The following is a 21042-nucleotide window of genomic DNA, read 5'->3' as shown; positions in this document are numbered from 1 at the left end:
GCCCCCGAGACTCCGGGGCGGGCGGCGGGCCCGGAGTCGGCGGGCGGCGGGGTCGGGCCGCCGCTGTCGCCGGGTACCTTCTGGCTCACCCGCATCGTGCTGCTGCGCGCCGTCGCGCTGCTGTACCGTGAGTGTCCGGGTGCTGCCGCCGCGCCGCGTTCTCTCTCCCGGGAGCGGGTGGGGGACGGCCCGGCGCTGCGGGCGGCCCGGCTCGCTGCCAGCAGAACCGCGGGAATTCCTGAGGGTTTGGGGCTTCTCGTGGTTCTGAGAGCTGCCGGGGGTCGGGTGGAGCGGTGTGAAGGTCTGCGGGACCCATCGCAGTCCGCTGGGTGGGTGCGGAACGGGGCCGTGCGGTGCGGAACTCGCACTCAGCCCGAGCACAGCGCGGGGCGGGCAGCGCTCAGCCCCACCTCAGCGCCGGTTGTTCACGGGGCGTCGGGGTGCGGGTTTGTGTTCGAAGCCCGAGGGGTGAGTGAAGCGTGTAGGATGCTGGGGGGAAATCCTTCGCTCAGAAGGTGATGGGTGCCCCATCCTTGGAGGTGCTCGAGGCTGCGGATGGGCCCTGGGCAGCCTGAGCCGGTGGGCAGCCAGCCCTTGGCCGCGGTGGGGCTGTGAGGACCCTTCCAACCCAACCGTGGTGTGATTCCATGGGGTTATGGGAGAGCTTGTTTTCAGTTCCGCTTCTTGTGCCCAAATGTGGGACGAGGCCCTGATGCCCAGTGAGCAGCACTGGTGGCTGGGTGGGCTCGGGGTGGTTTGGGGGCTCCTGTCCCACTGAGGAAGGGGTGCCCCAAAGCCAACACCTGTCCTCACAGCTGGGTCTGGCCATCCTCAACACGTATTGTGAGGCAGTAGTGCAAGAGGATCTCCTCAGCTCATCAGAAGAACTTGAAGAAAAGGAGCTTCTGCATGTAGGATCAGAGAAAGACCACATCTGGGCCCCGTGCAACCTACTGTAGGGCACCTGCTTTAGCAGAGGATTGGGCTACATGGTTCCCAGAGATCCCTTCCGACTGCAGTGATTCTGTGATGTCCCCTCCGGTCCAAGAATTGCCAGTAACTTGAAATGGTGAAACTAGTCTCCGACTCAGCTGTACGCATTTGGCTCTTGTTTTGGCAAGTTATAGCAAGAGCTCAGAGCCTGCTACCGCTCTGCTGAAAAAATATTCGCAGTGAAACCTAAACTGACATGTAACACACTATGTTACAAATTCTAAACTTGCCCCAGATTTGTCCACAAAATCGTTAGGATTTGTAGGCTGCCAGCCTGCTTAGATTATTTTGCATCAAAACCATGCAGAAGTTGTAGTTTTGTATGGTTTTGACACGTGCTCTGTTTCTAGTTTGGTTTCAGCTCTCGGTGAAATGCGGGGTTATGACTCTTTCAGTCAAAATGAAAGCGATTCTGATATTCCCGTGTGTAAATCCAGACTGCTGAGTTTCCCATAGCTCAGTTTGCAGTTCTTATGAAAAACTGATCAGCGTTCTCTGCTGTGTGTTCTGCAGGGGCTGCTGCTTTCAGATCGTGGATTTGGGGTTATAAATACATCACATCCTGGAACAAATGCTGCCCTGTAGGCTGGTGGTGTGTTGAATGGGAAGGGAGCAGGCAGGGGGTGAAGAGCCAGGAGATGGCAAGGAGCATGTTAGAGGAATGGAGCGTTCAGGTGAATGGGAGACCTCACCTGGGACAACTGAAGTGCTGAGAGGTGGAGAGCAAGCATTGGTTTTAGGGTGATAGGGGCTACAGCATGGAAAAAAGGAGAGGGGAAAAATGAAAGTGAGAAAATGAAGCTGAGATGGAAGGCTGCTGACTGAAAGCACAGTGAGCAAATAGAGGCAGAGGAACTGGGTTTCTTTTTTCTGGAGGAGAAAAGTGGGAATGCCTGGGGTGGTGAGAGATGATCCCCTAATGCTTCCACAGCGCAGAGTGTTGAGAGGTGCTGTCAGAAGAAGAATTTCAGGTGCCAGAAGTGGAGGCTGGAAGGAACAGGGTAGGAGTCTGTCCTTTGTGATGGGAGAGGCACAAGAAAAGAGAAGTTACCTGCAAGTTATGAAACTTCTGTTTGTTTGCAGTCAGGTAACAGTGAGTTTTGCTGTTTGTCCTGGTTGAATAACAGCCAGCTGACCCAAAGTCAGGTGTGTGAGCAGGTTTGAGACAGGTCTGATTCCAGCTCTGGTTGTCCCCGGCATTGCTGGGACACCAGCTCTGATCTCAGTATGGGGGAGATGCTGTGCTGAAACGTTTGTGGGGAAGAAACTGATTGCTGCGTCTGAGAGAGAACTTGCCATCAGGCAGATTCCTCTGTCAGAGGCTGCAGAGCTGTGGCATGGCTGTGGTGGGATGCTCTCGAGGGAAGGTGGGTTGCCTTTTGATCTTTCCTGTGAGCTTGGCTTTAGAAACAGCAGAAAACAATTTTAAGCCCCTGTGCCAAGCACCTCTTCAAGTCTCTCTTTTGAAGATGGAACCATTTACTCTGACAGATTATTTTTTCCCAGACATGGCAATCCTGTGCACACCGAGACTCAGACTTGCTGAGGAAACGGCTGATGGCGTTGTGACAGTTTGACATTCCTCACTTGTGGGATGTTTTTCCCCTTCTTTCATTTCACCTTTTTAGATGTAACCCTTTCATTCCTGCTGTGTTCAGGAACAAAACCTTCAGGGGAGAGGGGAGAGTTTTGCAGTAAACCATTGGGGAAAGTGGTCACCCCTGTCGATTGCAGCTCCTGTTAATTAGTGGAGCTGGGAGCTCATTATGCCTGGTGAGTGCGAAGGGAAGGGTGAGAGAGTGAAGGACCCTGAGGATTAGTAGAGAGAAGCATGATTGGATGTGCACAGTGATGTGGAGGTGACAGGTCTCCGTATCATCCTTGGTGCTTCTGCCCTCCCTCCTTTTGGCTGTACAAGGGCACTCCTGAGCCTGCTGAGTTGCCCGCTGCAAGTCAGATGCCTTCTCTTTGGATCTTCACCTCTGGAAGGAGGACAGGCAGAGCTAGGCAGGTATGAAGTGTCCTGTGTGTACTCCCTTTGGTTATAACAGCTCTCCTCTTCATTTTTTTTTTTATTTGAAGGGGGTTTCCAGAAGCATCCATGGCCTGGGAAGTCCCTGGCAAGGAGTCTGCTTGGGAGGCAGGTTGGAGGTGGGAAGGTGGAAAGGATCTGATTCGTGGAGGCTGGTGAGCAAACCCACCTGCTGCTCAGGGATGGGAAGTAAGGGCAAGATGGCTCTGAGCTGAATGTGCTTGAAGGCTTGCTCTTGGCATTAGGGTAGGCCATTGGGGTTCTCCAAGCTGAGCAGTAAGGTAAATAAAGCACTTGTCCATGCAGTTCTGTTTTGTATAGTAACTTCAAGGGTGTATTTGTAATTTGGGTGATGTAAGCTCTTACAGCTGACAGCCCTCACAGGTGTGTTGATAGCTGGGAGCTCTTTCTCCACTTCAAGTAAATATAGGCAGACTCAGTGGCAAAACACTTCTGGAGGAGGAGTGGGAAGTGAAGCAGGCTCCAGCTTGGGACATTGGGGAGAACTATTCTGTAGGTCCTGTGCTGTGCCATGCTGCTCAGATTCCTCTCTTTGATTCTGTAGAGGCATCTTTATATGGCACTGGTGCTGCTCTCTCTGACTTCCGCTGTTAACACCTATCTTCCATGGCTAATTGAAGTCTGTAATTCATGGCACAGAGGCTTGGAGAAGCACACTTTTGACTTCTGAAGCCTTTTCATTGTGGTCTTGTGCTTCGTGTATGTTCCCTATCGCAGGGATAAGTACACAAAGCCTTTGAGGTGCTGGTGGAAGTTCTGTTACAAGTAAAGATCTGGTCCCAAAGCTTCTGACAACAAATGTGTGTTATTTCTCCCTTTGCCCTCTTTCTAAATCATTTTAAGTGCCCTTTTTTTGGATGATTACCATCATCAGATTGCAGATGTAGAAGTTTTCAGTAATTAGATACCACCCTTCCCAATTTCAGCTTTGCTTTGTGGAGTGCTTTGAAATAAAAGCTAGTATGTAAATGCAGTTTATCTTCCTTCTCCTCATGTATTGTTTAATAGTAGCGTTTTCTTTCCCCAGAGCCAGGCTACGGGAGATTTGTGCTGCTTCTTCCCAGCTCTGAAATCCAAAGCCTTCCTGGGGGAGTTGGGCTTCCTGTGGGCTCCTGGCTCTCCCCGGTGTCCTTCCTCCCCTCCCTCTGCCATCTCCTTTGCTTTCCCCTGCTCTTCCCTCAGTTATTTTAAAAGGCTCCCAGTGGCTTTCCAACAACCTTCTCACTATTGTGGTACATCTTCTGATGCCATTTCTCCCCGAAAGGTTTTAATTTGGTGTGGTGCTTGTTAGCAAGGCTGCACAGCAGAGGCAGTGTGTCAGTGCTGTGTCTGCTAGTGAGCTCTGTGCCTCTTGTTTAACTCTGCACAGGACCAAGTTTGCACTGTAGGAAAGTGAATGGACAGCAAGCAGTGTTAATTTGAGGGAAATGATAGCAAGAAGTGGGAAGGAGTGAGCTTGGCTCCCAGGAACAGCAGAGATGAGCTGCTCTGGAGCAGATGCATCTTCTCAGAACTGGAGGCTGCACTGCTGCCTGCATGGCATTGAGTGAGGGTTAGGTGAGGCAAGTTCATAGCAGTGCCACAGCCTTTTGTATTTGCTTTCACGCTATTTCAATGAGACAATGGAGAGATAGGCACTTAAAAAGTCCCCATGCACAGCCACCCCGAAGTCCTTTGCTTTGCGGCTAATGACAATGGAACAAAACAATGCTGAGAAGGGGCTGGTTGTGTTTACTGTGGCTGTAGGGCTGTGGGATGAAAAGGGGCTGCTCAACTTCATTATGACTTATTGGTAGAGGTTCTTGCTTTTGTATTACAGAGTTTTGCCAGAGAATTTACCAATTGAAAACTAATGGTAATTAGGAAACCGTGAACATTCTGCTCCTTTTTCTTGTCAGCAGTACAACCTCCATTTGCCATCATAGGGCTTTTTTTTGAATGCCCCATTGGGTCAAAGGTGCAACTGATACATGGCTCCAGGCAGGTTTTTCTTGTGTGCAAAAAGTAGTTTGGTTTTCATGCAAAGCTCAGTGCTTTTGGTTCATTTCTTCTTGTGGTTTGGGCTTGAAGTAAAAGTTGAGACTTCTTTTAATGAGGGGGAGAGAAAGCCGTATGTATGACCGGAAAGTCTTAGGTTTCACATCTTTAAATCTTTACAGAGCATGAAGAATGGGATTCTCTCATTCTCCTACCATGACAGGCTGAGCCTGGACCGGGGGAAAGGAACTGAGGTGACAGGGCAATGTGGACAGACCAAATCCTTTCAGATGGGTGATTCCTGTGCTGCATGCTCCAGTTGTGTTTATTGGTAGCATGTGGGTTTGAACAAGGAACACCTTCATTTGGGGGAGAGAGGAGCACGAAAGGAGAAGGTGGAGGGGGAGCTAATGGAAAAGTACAGTCAGGCACCTTCTGAGGTGAGGATAAGTAGTGAAGGTCTATTAGCAGCTGGTGACAATCTACATGCATTACTTATGTAAAGATCAGCTGGCAGCAGGTAGAGGAGTGTGCTCCCATGTGAGCTGTCAGAGGCTCCTGAGTGGGAGGGAGCATGGGAGTCTGTGAAGCAGAGGGTTCTCCAGTCTGCAGAGAAGTGAGGCAGGGTGCTTTGGGGGAAAGAAGAGACAGGCATGGGATGAAGATGCCCAAATCGAGGCAGTGTTGGTAAGGAGGGAAAAAAAATAAGTCCGTGCAGTGAGCAGCAACGATGATGGGAAAGATGATGGAGCTTTATTCTGAATTCGGAGAATGTGGGATGTGTTCAGCTGTGCTGGGAGCCTGCAGGAGAAAGCCCTGCCTTGGGAGCCCTCCCAAAACCTTGTGTCGTTCCCAGCAGTGGTGTGGGGAAGGATGGCTGTGTCAGGGCAGCAGTTAACCTTGCCCCCGTGCCCCGGCCGTGCAGCAGGTGTGCCAGCAGGAGCCCCAGGTGGAAATAAACTCCCTTGACCATGTTTACCTGGAGGAAGTAGGAGGATGGGGAGTGGAAAACCCCCAAACACAAGGCCAAAGGGAAGAGGCTTCAGAATAGGGGCTAAGGAAGAGGAACAAAAGCACAGGCTCTGGGGGCAAAAGGGACTTTTTGTCTGAGTAAGCCAGAATCAAAGGGCTGTTGCTAATGGGATTTAGCTATGAAGTCATTAGATGCAAAATGTCATCAGTGCAGCAAATAATTGGTGTTCTGAGGGGAAGCCACTTTGGAGCCCAGTCTGTGCAGCCTTTAGATGTGCAGTTTGTGCCTATAATGCAGTCTTGTCTGCTTTCAGACTGCAGTATTTTGTACATACAATGTGTACTTTGAATGCTATAGTTTGTTTTTCCTAAATTACCCTTTCCTTGTTTATCTTGCATGCTGCACAGGGGTCTAATTTAGATTTTTCTTTTTAAACTGCTTAGCAGTTCTGGGTTGGGGCAGCAGTTCTGGAGCGTTCGGTGGTGTGGAGTTTGTGATGTAGTTGGTCTTAATTTTTTTATTTACTTATTTTTTAACTCCACATGGAAGATAAAGTTGTTTGAGGATCAAAAGCATTATGTTCCCACTGGCTTGGTGTGATAGGCTCTCTGATTATGCAGAAATCAGAAAGAAGTATTGGTAGAAAAAACGAGTTCTCTAACATATAAAATATGTGCTTTGTTGTCCTAAACTGATTCTTTAATGCAGGCTTTTTTTTTTTTTTTCTTGTCAGTAACAGAATAAAATATTCTGTGAGTCTTTATCCACTTGTGAGGTCCTTCTAAAAGATAGGCAGAAGACGCAGCCACTGATACCCCGACATGATTGCGTTCACACTTGGATTCAGGACCCGTTGGCATCAGTGGGAACCTTCCCAGGGACCTCAGGGGTGCTGGGTTGTGTCTTGGTGGCTTTAAAATGAGGACAAAATACACGGCGTGTGCAAAGAGATGGAGCAAGCAGATGGATTAACTGAACTGGAGACCGTGCTGTGTGTCTGGGGGCAGTGGGATGTTTGTCTTTGCTCCCTGAGGTTGCAGGTCTGACTTTGGGAAATGGGGATCCAGGCCTGAACTTGGGATTCAGTTTCACACAACATTTCTGCCGGCGTTCCCAGAGAGAGCAACCAGATGAGCACCCAAATCCTTGTGTGCCGAATGCCAGCGTGCAGATAAGGAAGGAAATGGATTTGATCATTAACAAAAGGGGAGCGGGGGGGGGAAACCAACTGGCATTTTGCAAGACCTCAGCTATTGCTGCGTGTGACGTGGCTGCTGTTTGGTTTGTGTTTGTGACAAGGGTGAGTGAGCTGCTGGGAGCAAAACGCGTGGAGCTTAATCAGGAAATGTTGGCCTTCATATTTATTTTTTTTTTTTTCTGAGAAATGGAGATTACTGCATTTGTGAACTGCAAATTGGTAACTGGAGGAGATTCCTAAAATATGAGATAATCCCTAGAAGCTGACCAACTTTCTCTGTAGAACATCAAATTCTAGGTCTACAATCTGTAATTAAATTGCTTGTGTGCTGTTAAAAAAAAGCATCTGGCTGTTCTAAGATTGTCCAGTGTGAGAGTGTAGATATGAAACATGGGAGAGCTGCAGCAACTTGTAAAAATAGTAGCAGTTTAGAGGATGGGAAAATATTAAGTCTCTGTATTTCCAGCCTACCAGATCCAGAAGGTCAACCCATATCATAACTGCCATCTTCTGCAGTTGCAGTGCTTAACCGTGGCGCTGCTGGATGAATGATGGTGTGTTTTGGTCTCATTAGCAGTATTGTGAAATATTAAGTGTATTCAGCATGAGGACAAATTCCAGTGCTTGATAGGTGCGCAGATAATGCTTTATAAAAATGGGAAGTAGGCCCTCCACTGAAATCAAAACACTGCAGATAAAATCTGCTTCTGCCGTGGGCTGTGTGTACTGGACAGGGCATGCAGAGTAAATCAGCAGAGCCAGCATCCTGGTGGAGCTGTGACACTGCAACGTGTTTGGTGAAACTGAAATAAAAAGCGTCAGAAGGTGCAGCTGTCTCTGCTGCTGCATAGGAACTGTGTGCATCCATCTGGCTGCTTAAACTGTGCTCCCCAGTATCTGTGCTGAGGGCTTCCTGGTGTATCCCACACAAGCATTGTTTTGTGGGAAGCTAATTCCCTCTGAAAGTCTTGAAATTAATGCATTACTTTCACTCTGCATCTGCAATGCAATTAAGCTGTTTTCCTCATCTGCATTAGGAGATGAATAGCATATGTGAGTAACCAGGGGTCACGCTGAGTCCAGCAGTTGGGCTGAGCCTCCTGTTTGTTGGTGGGTCAGGTCCCTTGGCTGCAGGCAGCTTTTCCCAAAGTGTGTTACTGAGTTTGCCTGTGGCAAATGGCACATCCCTTGCAGCAGTTGGGGAGAGAATTATCTCAAAACAGATGCTGTGCCATTTCCTGGTGTAAAGCGTAGATGGAATTCCTCTGCCTTTTACATCATGCTAAATAGAAATGGCTGTGTTGTGGTTTAGTGGAGACGAGGACATGTAACAAATTCCTTCCCAAGACATGAATATACTTCTGTAGATCTGATTTCTAATATTTTTTTTTCTCCTCGTTTTCTCTCTAGTTGTGGCCTTCCTGGTGGCGTACCATCAAAACAAGCAGCTGATAGGAGAGAAAGGCCTGCTCCCATGTAAGCTATACCTGCAGAATGTCAAAAAGTATTTCAAAGGGAAGATAAACCTAGATGCCCTCAGCTATGCCCCGACAATCATCTGGTTTCTGGACTGGTCAGATATGGACAGCATCATGGACAGCATCTTGGACTACATCTCCGTGCTTGGTCTGGTGATTTCAGCCTTTATATTGATAACTGGATGTGCAAACATGGTCCTCATGGCTGTCCTGTGGATCCTCTACCTCTCATTGGTCAATGTTGGACAGATCTGGTAGGTTAACAATCTCTCTGCTTTGCTTTTCTCTGTAATTCCTTGCAGTTTATTGTCCCCATTGACTTTCTATTACTATTTGAGGTTAGTCATCTGATCAGGAATGATGCATGTGAGAGAAGGAAGACATTGAGCAGAAATGAATTACGGGCATGTTCCTGCTCTCTTTTGCTCAGAAAATCAGTCCTGATTGCCAGTGTTCTCTGTGAGAGAACTGGCTGCACAAAATACTGTGCTGCACGTTGTCTTTTGCAAGGGAATTCCCTTGAGATGGTTTATCAATTTTCAGTTTTATCCAGAGAGCTGAAGCACTCAAAATAAATATGCAGAACCTGCGGGAAAGAAAAAGGAAAGAAGAAGAAGGAGTGCGCATTGCCTAGCTGCAGAGAAGGTCTATGGAGCAGATTTTGGTTTAAAAAAAAGCATGCTCCAGCCAGAGGAGGCGTTTCAGTTGGTCTTCCTGCTTTTTTTAAGGCCTTAGAGTTGCTGGCTAAAATAATGAGGTCTTGGAAAACCAAACTTCATTAATTCACCTCTTTAAGTACCTGCACCTCTGCTAGAGCAAAGGCAATAGGCTAACTTGGAGTAGCTGGAAGGCCCTGCCGAGAAGAGTGCCTGTGCTGTTGGATGTGATCCAGCTGTGTCACTGCGATGTTCTGGCTCCACAGCATGTGACTGGACACCCTCATTATAGAAGGGATCAATGAATTTAATTTTAGGGATTTGTATGTGGTTGAGCAGCCCGGCGTCTTGTCCCATCCCATTCATTCCTATCCTACTCCCAGTGGTATGTAAGTGGGTGAACGATAACAGCTTCAGTTTTCTGAAAAGCTCTGTTTTCTGAGCTCTTAACTCAGCATGAACTTCAGACTGCGAAAGAAAGCCACAATTTGAAAAATAGTTTGGAGACAGTTTTCTGTTGCCCGTTTCCAAGTTACTCCAAGATTGCTTGCCTATTTTTCTAGATTGTCTACAGGGTGAGGATTCAAGCATCACCCTGCTCATTTCCACAGATACAGGATTCTGGGTGGGACTAATACCTGTCTATTGCCAACGTTATTCAAGTTGCAAGGCATGGACGGTGGACCTGCAGAGCTGTAGCAGGCTGAAGGTTTGATCTTGCCCTTCAGGAGCAGGCTAGCTAAGAGCTTAGCTTTCTTAGTGCTCTTGAGGCACTCTGGAGCACTCAGTGTTCTGGTGTAATGGCTGTACAGTGGTGTAACTTCATTACAGTTTTCAAACAAAAAAGCACCCTGATTGGGGTGTGATCTCAGCCTCCTGTTGGGCAGGCATGTTCTGCACTGCCCCTCTGCTCCCTGTGGCTTTCCATGCTTGCAGCAGAGATGTGGACCTCCTCTCTGCAGGAGCTGGAGGGATGGCAGTGCTGCAGAACTCCCAAGGTTTGGCTAAAAGCAATCCAGTTATGCCTGTTTAAGTGACCATTCTGTTGTCTTCCAAGCCTGCACAGGGAAGAGCAGGGGGATGAGGGGAGCCTCTTTCATGGGGAGCTGAACCACCAATAACCAGCAGACTGTGTCCAAATGCCTCTTCCTGGGGGGTTTTAAAGCTCACCACCCAACTTTAGGTCTTGTTGCAGCTCTGAAGACAATGGGTTGACCAACAGGAATACAAGAGAGGCCAGGGTTTGCGTTCTATAGATGTTGTGGTTGAAAGGAATTGTCTGTTGATTTTTGAGATAAGGCCTTTTTATTATTTTTCTTTGTTTGCCTCATTCGTACTTCAGATTTGGAATTTAAAAGTGACAATGACATGAGGAAGTTACTCCTGGTATCCAGCAGTAACGCAGTGTGGGAAGGGGCTGGGTTCTTCTGGGGGAAGGGCTGAGAGGGAAAAAGGTGGGGGGGAAGTGCTGCCCCAATTTCTCTTAGTTGTGGCATTGAATGTATTAGACAGGAAATTAGGTTCGTGTAAAGGGGTGGGAGAAAGGAATCAAAGCAACCCAGCAGTACAATCCATTCTTTTGTGGTTACAGTTTTTCATTAGATCCTCTGGAGTGGGTCACTGGGTGATGTAAACCACATTATTGTTGTGCATGTAGTGTGACATTCAGTTCCCTGGAGAAGGGGTGCTGGCGGCTGGGTGCTTACAGTGCAAGTGAAGGTGGGGAGAGGGAAAGGGCTGGGTTAAGTCTGTCCTTGGCACCCTGCAGAGGGTTTGATGGCACCTGGTGCAGGCTGGCAGTGCCTGAAGTCCTACAGACTTTGGGGTTGTGGGTAACAGTGCTAAGCTTGGTATTGGAGTAGCCTTGAAACTCTCTGTGTCAATGGTGGTTTTGATGGTATTACGTGGCCTGCTAACTTTGTCTTACAGATTTGGGCGGGTTGAGAGGTTTTGATGAGGTGTGTTTCTTCCCTGAATCATGTGGAAAAATTGCTTTGCCAGAAGAGTGGTGGAGTCACCATCCCTAAAGGTGTTCCAGAGCCGTGGAGATGTGACACTGAGGGACGTGGTCAGTGGGTATGGTGCGATGGGGGTGAGGCTGGAGTTGGGAGCTTAGAGATCTTTTCCAGCCTCGATGATTCTGTGGCCTATTGAAGACCACAGCAGCTTCATAAAGAAGGGGAAGGGATAACATTGCCAGAATTTCCTGATAGCAATTATGAGACAGCTAAGTGAAGGTGTGTGAAATAAAGAAGCAGCTCCTCTCATGGCCCCATTATTGCATGGTTGGTTGTAGAGCTGCTCTGCAGGTGTGAGTGCTGCAAGCCGGCACTTCTGGGCACAGGCTGTGGGCTGCTCCTGTCCAGCCAACACTGGGAAAGCAGTTCAAGGATATACAGGGGGACAGGGAGGAAGAGTTCTCTTTAGGCCAGCGAGGAACAATTTATTCTTTTTATCGCCTTTTTTTTTTCTGTTTTAATTTTAAATGTTTCTATTTGTTTTGGGCTGGAGGCTCCAGATGCCGGGCGCTGCTGAAGGATCAAGTCTTTCAACTGCTGCCCAGCTGGCTTGGGCTCAGAGTCAGAGGAAGCTTTAGAAGAGCAAACCGTCCCCTTTGGAAGGCCGGGCACGTTGCCTGCCTCCTGGTGCTGCTGCCTCTGAGCTGGGGGGGAGCAGAGCCTGCTGCAACTGCGCTGTAAGGGACCAGCTTGGGCCTTTGGGTGTGTTATAACACCTATTGATTTAAAAAGCAAACAAAAAAAGCCAACCAACCAAAAAGAAAAGACAAAAAATCAGGATTTAAGGTCCAGGAGAAGAAAGATGCCTACCTAGATGGTGAAGGAGGTTAGTTGTTGACTGTGGGAAATGAGGTGTTTGGGGGGAGAATGTGGTTCCTTGTGTCCCAGCACTGGGGGTCACATCCTTGGAGGCAATGGCAGGGTCAGCTCCGATTGCTGGGGAATGGAGCTGCCTCTCTGGATGGTGCCTGGTTCTTTCAGTGCAGGATGGATTTTAGAAGCTTGTGTATGCAGGGAAGGAAGCTGTTTCTGCAACAGGTTGGCATGAGATGTTTGTGATAGATTTCCCAGATAAGGATTACTTTGGGAGCCTAAAAACACTGAGAACTGGAGCCAAGGCTCTGTCCTGGTAAACCCTTGACTTGTCTAGTTCACAGTTGTCTCCACCAAAGCACAGGTGAATTGTGTGAATTAAGATGTACTTTGTGCTCAAAGCTAGGCCAACGTTTGGAGAAAATCATGTTAATTTTGGTGCCTGTGAAATGCAGGACCAAGATTGCCAAATCTTACAGTGAAGTGCACAGGGAAGCTTTTGTAATTCCGAGCACTCTGTTCCCACGCCAGCTGTGATATTCAGAGTCTTCTCAGACTAAATCTGGATGTATTCTCTGGCTGTGTAATGGTACCGAGCGTGTATCACAAGCTCAGTATGTCTGTTTTAAGATACTGGATTTATTTCCCCCTCTGCCATTCTGAACTTTTGCTTTTGAGCTAGGAAGGGGTCATAGGGATTTCTAAACACTGAAATAGCACAAAAGAACATTTGAAGTCTGACCCACAGGTTGGATGAAATGCTTGATCACTGCATTGGTTTTCTTGCAGGCGTTGCAGGCTATTCCTAACTTCAGTAAAACAGCAACAGCAAAACGTGGTCCCTATTCAGCAGTAATAGAAACTATTCAATGAATCTAGAGGTGCCTGTAAATGTTTTTATGGGAGTATGTGTTTTGTTGTCTGCTAGTCCTGCTTGTCTGGGTTGAGTCCCTGGAAGAATGATAGAGCTCTGCAGGTTCGCTCTGAAAGTCTTTGCCTTTCTCCGTTTCCTCCCTCCTTAACATGAATGTAATGGATTGTAGTAGATTTCAACAGGAATGGGAAAAGCTGTCCCTTCTTAAAAGTACAAGTGTGTGTTGCAGGTGACCTCACAAAACCTCCATTTGTGGTTTTCTTCCCCATGGCTTCTGCTGCAGCCGCTGTCTGCAGGGATGGGCTGTGCAGAACAGGTCCTTTGTCAGGATGGGCTCTTGGGGAGAGGTGTTCTAGCAGAAGTTGAATCATTTTTCTACCAGAATAACTAATGCACTTCCAAAGTGAATTCATAATTCTGGAATAAAATCACTTTTATCCCACAGTAAGGTGTCTCCAGAGAGCTATTACATTTTCTTATATAAACAAACTCTTAAACTACTCTGCCACTGATCTCCTGTTCCTTCTTCTGTTCTTTCCTCTGCAAACCACTCCCCCAACTGACATTCAGATGTGGTTTGAAAACCCTTTCCTTTCCCATCGCCATTGCCTTGCTCCACTGTACAAAACATTGTCCACTGTTAGAGAGCGTTTGGCGGTACGGTGTGTAAGATGTGATACAAAAGCTAGAATTGTGGGGTTTTAAATCCTATTACCTTTTTTTCCCTTCATAACTGAGATTCTGGGAGAGCTACAGGAGCTCGAGGGAATATGTTAAACAAGCCAATAAATAACATGTTGTAGCTTGAGGTGGCTACAGTGTACTTTTCAGTGCCTTCTTCCCTTGTGGAATACCTTGGTTGAGCTACTGCTAACAGATATCTAGGATAAATTAATGCTATACAAGCTTTTTTTTTTCTTTTTTTTTTTCTGCAGTGAAAATGAATCTGAGCAGTGCTTCACCACTGCACAAAGCTAGAGCGTGGTGGCAGGTCAGCTGAGCTGTGTGCAGGTGCCCTTTGAAGCCTGTGTGTTATGGTGGGTTCCAGGAAGTTGCAGATGCTCCCCTGCTTTCCTGGAGCACAGAGGAGAGGACAGGCATCTGTCTTTCTGGCCCCAGATGCCTGTTTTTCTTCATGTTTAGCTGACTAAGCATAATATTAATAGCCTTTGTCTTCTAATGTTAAATACTTAATGAAGGGGCAGGTATACTGCAGGTCAGGAAAGCGTGTTTGTGAGGCATGTAATTTAATTGCAATTAAATTACCATCCTCAGAACTTCATTCACAATAGAGGAAGAAGAAAGACTTGTACGTCGTGGAGGTTTTGTGTTTTATAGGTCTCATTAAAAACCACTTGACCTATGCAGGACTTTAATCACAGTCTTCTGTCTGCAAGCAGATGAACTGGTGAATGGTTCAGGTTGAACTCCATTAAATGCTGGGGGGCTGATGAGATGCTCATGGCTGTGGTGTTCCCTCTCCAGGAGGGCTTTGGTACCATCAGATGGACTTCTCCTTTTCTTTCCTCTTGTATTCTGTAGCTTATTTTTTTAATAACCTAAAGCACTTATGTTTTTGTCTAGCAACATCCTATCCAGTGTAAGTTAGATTTCTTATTCCAGCGTGTCAATCAACCATTGTGTGAATTATGGACTGGATTTAGCAAACTTTGTTTGCCTTTTTAAGTGTGCTGGTTTGTGAGCCTCGTGATGAGGGCACAGTGCTTGCAGGGATGATTGTTTTATGACAAGAAGAGACCAGTTCTGCAGAATTCAGATGGAGAATCATCCACTGAGTGTCCAGCAAACCAGAGCCACCTCATGTGTGAATGGAGGTACGGGCACGGGCTTGATGCATTTGGGCTGATGCATGTTCAGCAGCATGAGTAGTTCACTAACGCTTTCTTGGCTACTCCTGAGCAAGCAAATGCTGAAGGATCATGAGATGTGCCAGCAGGGACTTGTGTGTGCTGGGTTTCACTGATGTGCCTGGTTCAGCTGGGGAGTTTGCTGAGGCCTCTTCTATAGGCAGCGATGGACGTGTTGGGATGTACTTAGCTGAGTGACCTTGGTCTCTCTCCTGCTTTATCTGCCTGTCTGGAAGTAATACAAGGCTTGTACTGAGGGTCTAAGGCTTAATTAACATCAGCTTTTCAGATTTTAAAATTGGAAACGCAGGCAAAAAATTAATATTGTGCCTGAATGCAGTGTGCCATTTTGTGTATTTAAAAAGGCATCCAAGTTTTCAGACAGGTCACATGAACAAATATCACCTTGATGTGTACGCTAAGTTGGAGCTGTTTGGGCTTCATTTAAGACTTTGCAAGTAACCCTGTCTGCAACCTGGCTTTATTTTTCTAGCTCTCCCAAGCATCCCAATGACAACAACAACAACAAGTAAATGTGGAATATCTCATTCCTTTATCTGGCCCTTGCCTTGGCCGTAAACCTCAGGAATTTCTTTGTTATTGTGGCTCACAGCCTAGCGTCCCTTCATTCCAAACTTCCCTCCCTCTTTCCCCAGAAAGAAAAGATTATCTCTAGAAATGTAAACCCGAAGCTGAAGGATCTCAGGGGGTCATCCTTCCTGTCGAGGAAGCTGCTTTTTGGCACTTCCTACTCCTAGAGAAGAGAGGGAGCGGATCAGTTTCAAAGAATGCTGTGAGCAGACGCGGGCAGTTGATATGACATATTAATGAAAACAAAGATTAATACCATGTGACACTGTTGCCTTGCAGTACAACTGGGAACTAATGAGGCTAATGAGAACCATATTTTTGTTTGAGAGATTAAAATTTAATCATGGCTGATGTCAGAAATGAATCATTTAGCATCCCCCCCCAGCGCGTTAAGGTCTCCCCTCCCTGCCCTGGGCTGGCGTTTGCTCAGCAGCCACCCGAGGGGCCGGCTCAGTCAACTGGCACTTGCTGTTCTCCTTCCTCCATCTGTGAGACCATAAATGTGTGTTCCGGGGTGAAGCTGCTGCTTGCCTCTCTTGGAGTGGTTGGATTAGTTGCCGTGGGGTGGGTGCCTGGGTTGGAGTAAGGAGTGCAGGTGCTGCTGGATGTCCCAGGATGCTTGAGAGCATCCCTGCCCTTATCTTCTCCCAGGGAAGTATGTTGGTCTGTGAGAAAGGACTGCAAAGGCAGGCAGAGATAGAGAACACAGGTCCAGCAACGAGTGGACCAGGAGTGAGGAGCTCTTTGTGAGCAGCACTGCCAAATGCCTCACGGGCTGTCATGAGGTGCTTCAGTGGAGTCTTGTGCCGCACCAGCTCTGCTCGCTGTCTGCTTCCATGGATAGATTCTCGGAGGAGAACTGAGCCGTGGCAAGTGCAGCTTGCCATTGGGACACACTGGAAAACAAGAGAAGTGGTTTTGGTGGAATGGCATGCCAGGATTTCTTGAGCAACTGCAGCATGGGACAATGCAGCATCGATAGAGGCTGTGCGTTTCTGTAGCAAGCGGAGTCTCTGCAGTGAGTCTTATTTAAATTATGTGAATGCTTGTAGGAATTCAAAGAAATTTAAAAAGAAGAAAATGGAAGAGGAATGTAAATCCTTGAAATTGGTTGCATACAGTGTTTTGACTCGCTGCAATTACTGGTTTATTTTTACTCAATAAGAGCACCTCCGGATGATTTCTTATTTTATTTTTAATTAATAAATCTTACAGCACTGTGAGCTCACCGTGCACTCAGGTGTTGTGCTGAGGGTCCCGTGCAGCCACAGTGCTGCGTCCCTGTGCACAGCGCTCTGTGTTCAGCAGCCTCAGTGTCTGGCTGTGACCTTCAGCCTCCTCGGTGAATCGCAGCCATTGCTTCTGTCTGAACGTGCCCTAACCTTGATTTCATGAGAAGAAATGTAAAACTTCAGGAGTGATCAGAATGGGATATGGAATAGGGCAGCTGTGCAGGGAGCCTTGTGTATTAATGACATCGCTCTGTTTCCTTTGCAAGAACTGTCTCTAGCTTGCAATCTCTTCTGCAAATCACAGTTGATGAGAAAACAAGAGTCCAGAATTATCATCATGCTGTGGTTGGTGGCATGGCTGTGTGGTGTCGGATGTACCGTGGGGCTTTGCCAGAGACTGAGACAAATATTTTTTTAATTGCTTATTATCTGGCACATCCAGTTGCCAGCTGTATCCAGTATGCAGACTTGGGTATTGATTCCACAGCTGAAAGATTTAGGAAAAGAATGAATAATGTTTTTTCATGATTTTTTTTTTTAAGCTGTAACTTGCCAAATAGCTTCATGCACCCAGCCTGGTCCAGCACACGTTTGTGTTGCTTCACTCATCTAAGTTCCCCAACAGCTGTGGTTGGAAAGAATGTGAATATAGAGGTTGGTGCAGCTGAAAAGAGACCAAGGGTTAGGGAGGGGTCCAGGCCTGGTGGAAGCTGTTTGCTGACTTCCCTTAGGGTCTTCACCTGGACATTTACTTTTGAGAATGCTTGCTGTCAGTAGTGCAGGCTCTTTGCTGGGCTGGAGTTACCTGAAGCACCAGAGAGGTGCAGGGCTGAGCTCTGCTGCTGGAGGGAGCTTCCAGATCTGTCTGGATAAACAGTGGTGCTATCCTGGGGAATGGGAGGGAAGTGGCTGCAAAAACAAAGCTCTCCTGGGAGAAGACGCTGTGGTATAAAGGAGATGGAAACTTGAACTGAAATTACTCATGTCTTTATGAGCTTGGTACCATGCTTCCACTGAAACCCATAACCTTACTGCAAACTGCTTTTAATGGGGAATCTTACTTGCAGAATGGCTGGTGAGAGGGCTTTGGGGGGGCAACCTTTAGAGATTAATGCAATGAAATGATTTATTTCCTCAAGGAACGGAGTTACTGAAGTGCAGTTTTCAGATTTTACCTATCAATGTCTGCGAGCTGAAGCACAAAACCTTTCTGCTGCAACATCCCAGAAAAGCAGGCCTGCAGCTTTGTGTTGCACCTCCTGTGCATCGGCATGCTGCAGCACAGCTGCCTGGCATTACAGGATGTGAATGCACCAAGCTGATGCTCCTATTTTCCATCAATGCCTGTGTGTGTTGGCTCTGCACATGCTGTTCTTTGAGCTGGCTCTGCTCAGGGTGTGCTGTGGGTGGGTGCAGTGCTGCTTCCTGCTCCTGTTCTTGTGTTTTCCATTTTGATCCTGGTGGAAGGAGCGGCTCGGAATGGGCTTCTTGAAGCTGCTGCTTCAGCATCTGTTTTTGGCACTGGAAGGGTTTAACCAAAGCAAACATTGCTTTAGTTTGGCCAGTTCTGTCATGCAAGGCACGGATGCATAATGGCTTTAACTTTGGAAATGAGCACAGGCTGCGAACTTGGCAAGGGCCGGGGCTTGGCTAATGTGTGTGTGGTCATGTAACCAGGCTCACCAGCCTCACTCCCTGCCTCTTCAGGGACAGATCATGGCACCCTTGGTTTCTCATCCACTGCTCCTCCCCAGCTCTGCTCGGGCACCTTTCCCAGCTCCAGGCGCACACCCAGGCGTAATCCTCCCCTTCGAGCCCCCTTTTATAATGTTATCCCCGTTCCTTCCATTTAGATGTGGATGTTGTAATTACAGAGCACAGGATCCCAGTTTTTAGAGATCCGCGACCACAATAAAGTGAATCCAGAAACCAGACGAGTGGTTTCATTTACTGCCATTCTAGCTTATTTCCTCCCCCCACAACCGCTGTGCAATGCTGAAGACTTGGCAGCAACTGAAACCAGCTGTCAATAAGGTTTCCTACCCCCACACTTTTAAGTTAATGATGTTCTGAAATTAATGGTGCACTGGGTTAATTCCGTCATCTCGTTTTGATGGACAGTTGGTCTCTTGGAAGTGATGTGTGCCAACTGGCTTTGTTTGGAGGCAGTGCCCTGGAGAAGTGGATTCCTAAGTGCGAGGCACTGTGTGTGTGTGTGTGTGTGCATAAACATATAGAGAAAATATGGATTTTGTCCTGAAGTGTTTATGGCTTCATTTTGCTAGGTGTGTTGCAATTACCTAATGCACTTTTGGGCACATAAGCTCCTCGCTTTTAGGAGTGCCACATGTGGGATAGCAGCAGTGAGTTCTATAACTTTGCCCTTTTTTCTCCCCTGTTGCAGTGTATGGACTTGTGACAGAAGCTTCTCCAATGTTCCCTTTTGCTGAAACTTTGGGAGGAAGCTCTGAGCTCTGTCAGAGCGGTGTTGTCCCTGCTGCCACCACCTATGCCTGGACAATGCTGGGGACGTGGGGACAGCAGTGTCACCCTCCATCCCTTACAGGGAAGCAGCACTACATCTGCAGGCTCTACCTGGCTTCTCTTGTGCAGAGGGGCTGCTGTGGCAGCATCATGCCTGCAGGTTTTGGAGCTGTATCCTGGAGGAAAATAGAAGCTGCCTCTGCACTAACCGAAAACTCTTCACCCCCATCCTAAGCTGTGCAATCCGGAGAATAAGAGATTCATAATAGAGATGAAAGTTGACATCTGGGTTCACTTTCTGCAGAGGATGTTCTCTGTGGAGAGCAGTGAGAGAAGCTGTTAACACCAGCTGCAGGCTGGGGATGCAGCCGTGAATTATCCTGCCTGTGGAAATCCCTTTGGTTGGAGGGGCCCTGTGGGGCTGGGCAGTGCCAGGATATGAGTGGTGGGTAGGACGACTTTTTGGTTGTAAACATGGATGCATTTTCCTAGCAAGCATTGGGAAATGTGGATTTTCTATCTGTTTTAAGACTATTTATTAAGAGGCTCCATGCAGGAGGATGTGTTGGTGGGGAGGGATGCAGCTTCCTGTAGTTCAAACCACACTTTGCTGTGAGGTTTTGCTTTCCAGGAATACACTACATATCTGCACTAGAGCTAGAATTAATCAGTGTGACAATGTGATGAAAACAACTTACCCCAAGTATTTGATAGTGTTTATGATTCCCAGCTGATATTTATAGCCTTTCCAAGCATGACATGAGATTTGTCTCTAATGACGAATTGTGGCTCATTAACAGTGCTTCTCTCACCAACGAACAGGAATGGCTTCACACCTTTCTTTGATTTAGAAAATACGAATGGAACATACTTTGAACTTGCAAAACTTTGGGCATTAACAATCTGCAGATCAAAAGTCACTGCATGGACACCTTCCCAAACTCTCTGTCAAATCCATATTTTCACTTGTTCTTATCTCTAGGTGACGTTTCAGACTTCAGAGCACAAGGTAATGAGATAGACGTATATGCTGTGTAAGAAACACTTCTGTTTATGTAAGCAAGGAAGAGAAGGAAAAACAGTCATTCGGTTCCAAGCCACAATCTGAAGTTTAGGGGATTTAGGTACCTGCTTGCTTATACCTGTAAAAAAGCCCTGCAAGAAGCACTGCTGCTGTTAGCATTCAGAGTTGGCCGTTTGGTTTGGGCTCGCTGGCGTTTACATCACAAACATCTTCAGAGAAGTAAATTCACAAGTGTTTGCCTGTCATCACATGACAAGTCCCGGAGCCTGGATTGATGTAATCAGCAACAGACACACGTCAGAAAACTGAATGTGGTTCGGAAGAATACAGTATTTTATTAATTCCTCATTTGGTGTGTGTCTGCGTGTGTTTTAAATGAGCCTCGGGGGGTTCTTTCCTTCTGCCAAGAAATAAGAATGGTTCGTGCGAGTTTGTTTCGGTGCACCACAACTGTGGTGGAGAGCAGTGATGCTGGGTTGCCCTTCATGACAGATAGCTTTATAAAGAGCTGTGTTTATTAACGAAGTGAAAACTTGCTGTGCATTTTAAAGTCACGGCTTTGTAGATGCTGGTAGACCCACGTGGGAACTGTTGTGAATCATGAATTTTGGGACTGTTCAAAGTAGGTATATGTAGGTATAAAGTTTGCACACCTGGATAAAAGGTTTGCAGTAAGATTTTTCTGCAAGCAGCGACGCATTGAGCTTTGTGGAGTTCATGGTGTGGGTGCAGCTGGGTTGCCTCCTGCTGGGAAGCACCTGGTGTGCCCTGTGCTGTGCAGCATGCAGTGCCCTGTGCTGTGCAGCATGC

The 21042-nt window shown here is 47.3% G+C and overlaps 1 protein-coding gene across 1 annotated transcript in view; it reads left to right on the top strand.

Annotated features, from left to right (window-relative positions):
* The window catches only part of LMF1 (lipase maturation factor 1), a 161660-nt gene that overhangs the window by 59 nt on the left and 140559 nt on the right, over positions 1–21042 (top strand). Inside the window, 2 exon segments of the mRNA XM_042827867.1 lie at positions 1–127; positions 8605–8926. The exon segment at positions 1–127 is cut by the window's left edge and continues 14 nt beyond it. Coding sequence (XP_042683801.1) covers positions 1–127; positions 8605–8926 — 449 coding nt within the window.

The sequence above is a fragment of the Centrocercus urophasianus genome, unplaced genomic scaffold (assembly GCF_019232065.1).
Source record: "Centrocercus urophasianus isolate 14NV4802_14NV808 unplaced genomic scaffold, USGS_Curo_1.0 seq_29, whole genome shotgun sequence".
Lineage (NCBI taxonomy): Eukaryota > Metazoa > Chordata > Aves > Galliformes > Phasianidae > Centrocercus > Centrocercus urophasianus.
The sequence above is the reverse complement of the archived record's forward strand: the minus strand, read 5'-3'. Positions and strand labels throughout refer to the sequence as shown.